The 9,745-nt window shown below is 34.4% G+C and overlaps 1 protein-coding gene across 6 annotated transcripts in view; it reads left to right on the plus strand.

The window, feature by feature from the left end:
• LOC118737681 (sodium/potassium-transporting ATPase subunit alpha) overlaps window positions 1–9,745 on the plus strand; it is a 105,242-nt gene that overhangs the window by 50,598 nt on the left and 44,899 nt on the right. Inside the window, exons 1-2 of one of the 6 annotated variants that reach the window (XM_036468373.1) lie at window positions 4,870–5,304; window positions 8,198–8,250. The exons of 4 other annotated variants lie outside the window; for them this stretch is intronic. In XM_036468373.1, the coding sequence (XP_036324266.1) occupies window positions 8,236–8,250 (15 nt within the window). In that variant the 5' untranslated portion in view covers window positions 4,870–5,304; window positions 8,198–8,235. Of the gene's footprint in view, window positions 1–4,869; window positions 5,305–8,197; window positions 8,251–9,745 lie in introns of those variants that run through there. One more of the 6 variants, XM_036468375.1, reaches the window with a different exon arrangement.

Genomic DNA, 9,745 nt, shown 5'->3' on the forward strand with positions numbered 1-9,745 from the left:
AATTCAACTTTATTTGCGCTGATTATTTGTTTGTGCTGGAAATTGGTTTTATCAGATCATGCCGGAGGAAGGGGGGGGGGGAGGTCTTATGCGGCGTATGGCTTGTATCGCCAACAAAGCGATTAAACTAAGAAATCGCGGCAAAATCTCGCACATCGGCAATTCCGGCTGATGACGACAGCACATAAATGAAGTGTGCCGAGAGAGAGAGATACATGTGTAGAGAGATACATAGAGCGACGTTTTAATGAACACGTTTTTTTTTTTTAATTTGCTTGCCTATAAAATGTTTTAGCAACGATACAATGGGCTGATTTGTGGACAAAAATTGTTTCGTTTAAAAAATCTTAAATATAATAAGCTTTATGCTTAGAAAAAAAAGCTTACGATCCGACCTAATTTATTTCGCTAACGATTTTGATTGAACTCACTTTTACAGTAAAAATATTGAATGTTCGCCTAGCCTCTCTTTTTATGGCTGAAACAAGTGTTTCCCATTTTAACTTAAGCCCAAAGTTTGAATTGTCGTACCAAGGATGCCTAAAGTCTGTACATCCAGAAATCTTAAGTATACTGGAGCTGCATATTTGGTATGAAAGATTCATTTTTGAAAGTCTACCAAGCTGGGCTCAATATAAATGATTTTTGACAGAAACTTTTGAACTTTTCTATCTATATATTGCACAAACCAATTGCTAAAGATTGCTGCGCACCACTCGAAATTACCTCCATTTGCCTTTTAGCAGCGGCGAAGTCGATTTGGGCACTCATTGTTTGCAGTACGCACCACAGGCATTGCGAAACTACTCAGACAAGGCGCGCTTCAAGGACTTCAAGCACTTGAATGTCAAGTAGTGCAAACCATGGCCTCCAGAATGGAACATAATTTATAGTCCAATCGATTGATAACAGGGCTACCAGATAACCAATCAGCTCAGAAGCTAGGAGGCAGCAACGGTGAACCCACGGAACGCGTTCGGACGAATGTGGCGATGACTTAGTCGCTAATTTATAGTTTATTGAACGAAACTGAAATTTTCGAATCAGCAAACGGAATTTGTCTGTGATGTTACGTTCTCTTATATTCGCTGCGTCTCAAGTCACGTTTTATGAGGAGCGACATGATGTACTTGCTGATGTTCATTAACCGCAGCATGATTTTCCGCCTGTGCAGTGGATTTTGACGAATTCAATTCTCTATGGCGTTAATGGCTTTTGGCGTTCCCACAGTGCCGAGACGGCCGAATTTTCCACGGTCGACTATTCCACCAGTCCTTCTAATAACTGCCCGGTACGATAAACAAAACTTCGATTGATTTTCAGTGGATGAAATATTTCGGCTCGTGCGTAGCAAAAATCGCTTTAAACAAAAGTTGCTTTAAAAAATAGTCGATTTCACTTAATCGATTAACCGTTTCCTTTCGACTTTTTCAAATAACCCCTAACATCTATTCTACTTTATTTTTTGACTAGTTGCTTTCTTCCACATTTTTTTTGTAATACTTATGCTTATTGATAAAACCCTACCACGCTTATAACATAACATAAATTCAGAAATGAACAGAGATCTAAATCACGAAAAAATAACGAAATATTCCGAAAAATAAACATGAGGAGTCACAAAAATTAATAAAAAAGAAAGCACGTTGATATAAACCTTGTAAACACTCCGAGAGATCCCGAAAGACTTGAAAAAATAAGAAGAATCCCATAAGTCCAGAAAAAATTCAGAAAGAAGTGAAATCTAAATCATGAAAAATATCCCGAAATTCAGAAAAATAAACATGAAGAATCCCGAAATATTAAAAAAAAATATGAAATCCCGGAAAATTCTGCAAACAATATTACTCCGTGTCCCGAAATTATGTCGAAGAAAATTGTAAGAACTCTGAAAAGTTCCAAAAACCCCTTCATAAACAATAGTGAAAGTCTCCAATAAATGCCACAAAAGTAAAAAGGAAAAATTTATGGTTTTTAGGTCCTGAAGAAATCCTATTCTACAAAGAGACGATTGTAATGGAATCTTCAAAATAATTTTTGTTTACAAGAACTTTAGGATTGGTAGTGCCGTCTACCTGAAATTATTGCTTAATTTACAAAAATATCTACGAGTAGTCTTAGTGCCATCAAATACTTACATATGAGATAGGGCTTTAGCAACTCGTTTTATGCACAGACCCCAAGCTACTACATATGTATGTATGTACATACATATATGAGCAAATCTAAAAAACAGGTACACTTTCAAAATAAAAAGTTAGAATTTTTGATTTGTGGGCACACCTATGCCGTAATCTCTTCATAAATCGATAAATGTAAGTGTAATTCATTTTCATCAAGTGCTTCAAAAGTTAGACGAGGAATAAAAATTTAGATCGCTGAAATAGAAAACAAAAAAATAATTTGTGTTCAAACTACGCTGTGCAAGTTGTAACTTTTGAGCAAAGATTTTGAAAGTTGAACTCACTTAATTGGTATGTGCTAAATTCAATGGCATCCCCCGATTTCCCAGATTGGCACTGGTTCTCGAGATAACGGAGCTTGAAACTTTGATTAAATTTTAACTATTTTATAAATAACTCCATCAGTTTTGAAGTTATTAAAATAAGTTTTAGTAAACTAAAATGTTGTATATAACGGTTTTTTTTAATATTACCTTAATTATTTCTTATAATTATCGAAATACTTGCCATTTAGTTATTATTTTATAAAGCACACTTTAATTACCAACTATATATCGTCGTTTAAAGTACAAAACCGCGTATCGTCATTCTGCAAAACCGCGTAACTCACATTTGCTGCAAAAAATAGGATTTGCTCACACATGCTCTTGGCTCAACCCTTATCCATTCGTCCTGAAATATACTGGCCAGATATGCGATTGCTTTATAAATAGAACAATTTTGAAATTTGGGTGTTTTAACACTCTAGAAAGTAATTTATATAACCTCATATACGCGGTTTTGCATTATCTTGATACACGGTTTGCATTTTGTTGATAAGCGGTTTTGTACTTTAAAAGACGATATGAAGTGTACACATACTAAGTACTAATTTCACATAAAATTTCAAACCAGTATATGGTGTGCTTCAAAAGTTATGGCATAACTAATTGAGCCCCTCTTAAAGATGACATAACAAATTCACTTGTTTCATTATTATTATTATTTTTTAATTTAAACAACTATAATTCAAAAGTTATGCAGCAAAAGCAACCATCTTGATATAGTTTACAACAATGAAAATAAAGCTAGATAATACAAAGGTTACCTGTTTTTTAGATTTGCCCATATAAAAGAAATATATATGTATTTACATGTGACTTGCGAAGGCTTTCAGCTATGTAGTTAATTTTAGAGTTTTCTCGTTTCATAACCTAAGATCAATAACTGCATAGAAAAATATACGTAAGAAGTTATAAAAACAACAATGAAACATGCCACTGTACGACTGCATCGCTCATTTCTAAGGAGCGCTCACTGCTGAGTGCAACTAAATACGAGCATGTATTGTAGATATTGTATTGGCAGCAATTTTCATTTCCCACCCTGTTTCGGTGAGTATGAAATTGTGTCTTTGTGTCTTGCTGCTGCTCTGTGAAATTTAAAGAGAAGAGAAAACTGAGGAATTCGGGGAGACACTACCGAAATTATCGAAAACTTTCCGTGCGTTTTGCGCTCGTTTCACACAATACCCTATTTAAGTATATAGAAAACTTACCGCCTCTTATCCCTATACTTGCGCTCATAGTTGCCCACCTGGTGCTTTAAGCACTAGATTTACTGCTTTTTGAAAACAAAAACGCCAAAAAAATGCTTTAGTGCCTAGTGCCTTTTTTTAGTGTTTTTTTTCTGAACTAAAATTTTCCATAGATAAAACATAAAATTATTTGAAATATTTAAAGCCGTGGCGGCACTGAATTTACAAGAATCTACAAATTTAAATGTACTAAAATGCAACCATGATTGATAAAAAGCTGAAATTGCAAACCCATGTTCTGGTTAAATTGTATTGAAAATGCTAGTATGCAGGTAACTTAAGTATTTCTTTTCTAATTATTGGTACATATTTTGATTGCTAACACAGTAAAAGACATGGCATCTTGTAGATTTTTTGATGCTGAATCCAAATATGACCGCAGAATTGCTCTAGGACGTGAGATGTCCTAACGGTTTTTTTGGCACATTAAGGTTATATTATGAAAAGAACAATTTTTTTTGTCTAATAAGGCATCATTTAGTATTACTCTTGCCCTTTAACATTCATTTCAGTTTGTTGCTATTCGATTTTTCTTTCTCGAGATATGTATACCAGTTTCAATGTGCAGTACTTCGGTATTATTTATTTCGTAAGCATGGGTCATCATTGGGGTATTGATTTATACTTGTAAATATTGTTTATTTTGTTTCTTTTGTTAAATACAAACTGTTATGAAAAAAGTGTCCTTTGATTCAAAAATATTTAATGCTTTTAGTGTGGAAAAACGTTTTTTTCCAAGTTTTGGTGCTTTTTGAAACAGAAAAGTTGGCAACACTGCTTGTGCTTGCCTTTATTGCTGCTACTCATAATTGTGTAGAACTTTTTTAAAATTTGTTGTCGTTGTTTTTGTCACAAATGTCGAGTGAATACGCTCGGATTCTCATGCAGCTACTCGCTGTTGCTATTGCATATGAAATCAAAAAAAAGGTGGGTCGGTCGATCAGCTTTCGGCAACGAACACTGCCAGCTACAGCAACAACTACATCTAGTGTGTTGGAATGCCATCGGCGCAGCGCAGGCTAGCTGGCTCCCCCGTCAACCGACTGGTTGGGCCACCCGTTCTGTCGATTGCTTGGTTGGCAGTGAAAGCTTAATCGCTCTGTAAGCGTTGAAAATTTTCAGTCGAGCGCTGATACCGAACTAGGAAGGTCGGTCTGGCAGAGATTCTCTACTCGTCTCGCGGGCTTCTTACACAACACTTAAGCGCAGAGAAAAGCATAGAAAAATTTGAGAATAGAAAATATACTGTGGTGGTGGAAAATAGTTCAATAATAAAATATAACAATTATATAGAAGGAATCTGAAAAGTTGAAAAAAAAACGCACGAATCAAGTATAAACCGCTAAGCTTAAGCGGAAATAGTTTATCTATAGTATTTGGAACAGAAAAAGTGTAAATTACAGTTAATTACATATACGTCCAACAAAGGCGAAGCTAAAATCGCGCAAGGGGGTACTTTGTAACCCCTGAAAAGCAACTATTACATCGAATAGTCAAGGAAAAATTATTGTGTAATACCACCCCGAGTGCTGCGACTGCAGTAAGGTACCACAAAAAGTATTCATATAATAAGTACTAAATGCTCAAAACACCAGCGAAAATGTGGCCCAGCGTGTCTTTGCCGATGTCCTCAAAAAGCCCATTTCTCATGTTCAAGTTCTACAAAGTACTAAGTGAAAATTTGTGTAGCACCAGTGGGGCTAAACCCAAAGGCTTGGGTCGTGACGCAGGCGTTGGCGAAGGCACAAGCAAAGGCAGGCAGAGGCGCAGTGTTGGTGCCGAAGTGCTGAAGAAAACGTCCTTGTTCAAAATCGATTTTTCTCAACTCGACATGCCCATAAACTCGACACACATCTTGCATGCGAGCTTGAGTGTGTGTGTGTGTACGCGTTGCTCAACGTCTATGCGTGTATTGGGAGAATAGCTAAAAATAATTAAAAAAAAAGCTAAACGATATTTAATTGGAAATTATAAAACTCGCAACTAACAATTAAAAATATAAAAGTGTATTGAAAAAATCGTTCAACAAAATTCAATCGATCGAAAAGTGTACAGATATACAGTGTACGCTAGCGGCTAGGTAGCGGTGCGTTATGTTGGCGCTATGGTTTGTAGTGTGTGTGTGTGTGCGTGTGCAGAGTAATCGATGAAGAAGGACATTAAGCAAAGGAGGGCACCTACTGCCGAATAACATTCTTTCAGCAGATTCTGCGTATACGAGCACAAAGCGGTTCCAAACCGCCGCCAAAGGAACCGAAAGCAACGCCGATGGTGATGTTACTCATACGTCGTGTGGGCCGTGCTGTTTGCTGGGCGTGCGAGAGGGCACGGTTTCCACCATGAGTTGCACAACAGTTTCGATTTTTCACAGCCAAATTCTGAACAAAGTTTACTTGCATTTGCCTGAGAATAGCTAAAAGTTTTCATCGGTTTCTGTTGTTTTGAAAGTTTCAATTAAGTATTTGTTTGCTCTATCAACGCCGGGACAAAAATTATTTACGAGAGGTTTCACTATCGCATTTTAACTCGAGCCATATAAGACTTATCATAAAAAAAAAATAAAAAAATAAATAAATAAATATTGACAAAAGCCGCAAAGTGGCTGAGAGAAGGACAGATTTATCGCTAAATTTTAGATATCAATCATGGTTTCATAAATTTTGCTCATTTCCTTGATTAATCAACGTTTAAGTGTGAACACGATTTCTAGAGAAAATGCTTGATTAAAATTTTCCATATATTTCCTGTTTGCCATATGTTGTTTTGTTTTTGCTGTATCCATGAATAGGTACATATTTATATGGAAATATTTTATTTAGCCAAACATTCTTGCAGAAAAGCAAACACTACATTATATATGTATGTATGCATGTACAGTATCGGTCATATCTGTAGTACCCCATTCAAAGTGGCATTGTTTGCCACTTATGCACAGTTCATTCTAACAAAATCCGTATAAAACAAGTTTGAAACTTTTTAGAAAACTAAAAACAAAATGCAAAAAAATTTCAACCAAATTTAAATTCTGTTCTCAAAAGTGTAAGGTTTTTTTTGAGTATACAGTTTTATAGCCCATTCAATTTAAGTCTGATAATGTGCCAGTTTCAAGTGGCTAAAAATTACCGTTGATTTTTTTAAGTTTTTTTTTTTTGCATTTGCTTCCATATAACGAATAAACACAATTTCACCTTCGGCAACAAAAAAAAAGAAAAAACATTTTGAAAACTCAACGGTAATTTTTGGCCACTTGAAACTTGCACATTATTAGACTAAAATTTATTGGGTTATATTATTATTATATTATATTAAAATTCTAGCACCTTTGAAAAAAAATTTGCAATTTGAGTGAAAATTTCTTGAATTTATTTTATGTGATTCGCTACAAAGTTTTAACATGGGTTTTTTAGAAGAATAACCTGTATTTGAATTGAAAATTCTTAGAAATAAACAAATAAACATAAATGGCAAACAATATCTCCATAGATAAGTATGTGTGTATATCAACCTAAAAACCAATTGAACTAAATTAAAATTTTACCTAATTTTTTTTAACTAACGCCAAAATCATTAAAATTGAAACAGATTTCAAATGAATTTTTTTTTTCAGTTCATAAAACTTTTCAAAGCTATTTTATTTTTTATGAATAAGGTCATATGACTTCGCAAAAATAGTTTGTTGAAAATCTCTTAACTGTTTAAATCTCATCGATATTTTCAGCTATATAAATTTTCATTTACATATTTTTTGGCGTAAAAGCTTTCAGCCCCTTTTACATCTAGCCAGATTGCGCTTTTTAAGCAACTATTTTTTTTTATTGTATTTCAACGGCTAAACGTCGCGCTCGCCGCTTTTGTCTTACTCTCTTGTGGAAAGTCGGCATTTTTCCAATTCCAATTTTCCACCACTATTTTTCCCTAAACTGGAATTATTCGAACTTTTGCTGCCTTCTTCATGAGTTCACACACACACGCTCAACCTCTCCGCAACTTACATATGTTAGCGCGCACGCTCACCTTAGTTCCAGCTCATACGAATCCTGTTGCGTTCCAGCGAACAAATTAGAAAAAAAATTAAATAAAAAACGTCAAATGTGTTACATGACAAGTAAATTTCTCCTTTACTCGCTTCGAATTCATGCGCTTCAAATTTACTTTCGCACTTACATACATACATACATACATACTTGCATGCCAACGATTGCATAATCCGCATGACCCGCTTTCACACACATCTTTATGCAAACAGGCATAAGTACGAACTTAAATACATTTATGTGAAGTATAGTCCTGCTGAGCCTGTAAGCACGAAAAGGCTATATAAAACTCCAGTGTCTAAGAACGATTTGAATTTTATTCGGAACATTGCTAGATATGTGTGTTTTTTTTTTGTTTTTAATACTTGTAACCAATTCCATTTTTCGCTCTGTTTTTCTTGTAGGTTTTTAGTTTTTTTTTTTATGAATTACAAGCCGCAACATGAGTAATGATCAGGTGGGTAAATGTAACAGCAAACGTGCGCTTTTAAACTATATACTTATCTATACAAAGGTACATATCGCACACCGTCTTCAAAAGAGTCACAACTCAAAATAATATGCTCTTCAGAAAATGCGAAAACTATTTCGTAGCACATGCTAATCATATGAGCAAGTGCGACTTAACCTTAGGTTTTTTGTTTTTTAACAAATTATAAGAAAAATTTGCTCCAGCTTTTGCTGTAAGGTAAATAAGAGCTCTATGTACATTTTTAGCGCATAATCTCAAAAATGCCAAATTTTGAGTTGTGACTCTTTTGAAAGCGGTGAGCGATATGTATATTTAAGATAATACAAAATGTATGTGTCGTTATTTACGTATGTTTATATAAAAATTTATTTTGCATGCAATTCTATTTTAGTTGTTTTTTTAATATTCGCTTTCCGTTGCATTGTGTTGCAGAAGTATAATATTTTCGTTATTTATTATCAGTATGTCATGTAAATATTTACGCTCATAAAATGTTCCTAACTGCGAGCTGGACAGCTACGAGTATGCCGCGTTCAAACAAAAAAAATATATATATATTGAAATTTGAGATTTTGAAAGGGTTGAACGCGGAAAGGGAAATTGAAAGAACACATTTCGTTTTAGGTAAAAAAAAAAAACTTAAAACTTAATACAGACAATTGCCAGATAGGTCGCGTCAAAGTATTATGAAAAAAAAAATGTTTGTATATTGAGTGATTCCTAAAATGTTTGCGATAATATTTGCAGCTTGCTCTCACTATGCCTCATTTTGACGAAAAAAAATGTTGTTAGTGCCTGGCGAGTCCATTAAAATGTTCTTCGAAAACATATCTACATATATGTATACCTAAGTATTTTGGTGTTAATCAATTCATCCACTGATTTGTATGCCATAATCACAGTTACATAGGTTATTAACCAGAAAAAAAGTTATATTTTCACGAAGTCTTAAGTTTTAAAACTTTCAAAATTGTCTTTTGGTTGGTATGAGTTACTCAAAAATATACCAGTGGGAAAATGTAATGCATGGAATCGAAAAAATTATCAGTTTTCACATGCGAAGATGCTTTTTTTTTCTACGTCGATATCTTAAGAAAGGCGAGACATTCCATGTTGTATTACCTAGTAGTCCAGGAATGCATACGATTTAATATTAACTTTTTAGTACGTTGTGGATACATTAGAATACTGATTATATATTAATCAGTAATATAATCTAAAACTCATAAGAAATGCATTACATTACACAGGTCCACAAAAAAAAAAACGATGAAAGGTTCCTTTGGCCTAGTCTATCGTTGGTTTTGGGGGTCGCTGAACACGAATCTGATGTCCGTTTCGCTCCATCACGTCTCGATTTTTTCCTAACCTCAAAAAACACCTCGGATTTTCTCTGTCACGTAAGATTTGTGTTCAGCGACCCCAAAAACATATAACAGACTAGGTTTGGTCAAAGGAACCTTTCATCGATTTTTTTTTT

This window comes from Rhagoletis pomonella, unplaced genomic scaffold (genome assembly GCF_013731165.1).
Source record: "Rhagoletis pomonella isolate Grant_MI unplaced genomic scaffold, Rhpom_1.0 Rhpom_scaffold_00004, whole genome shotgun sequence".
Classification (NCBI taxonomy): domain Eukaryota; kingdom Metazoa; phylum Arthropoda; class Insecta; order Diptera; family Tephritidae; genus Rhagoletis; species Rhagoletis pomonella.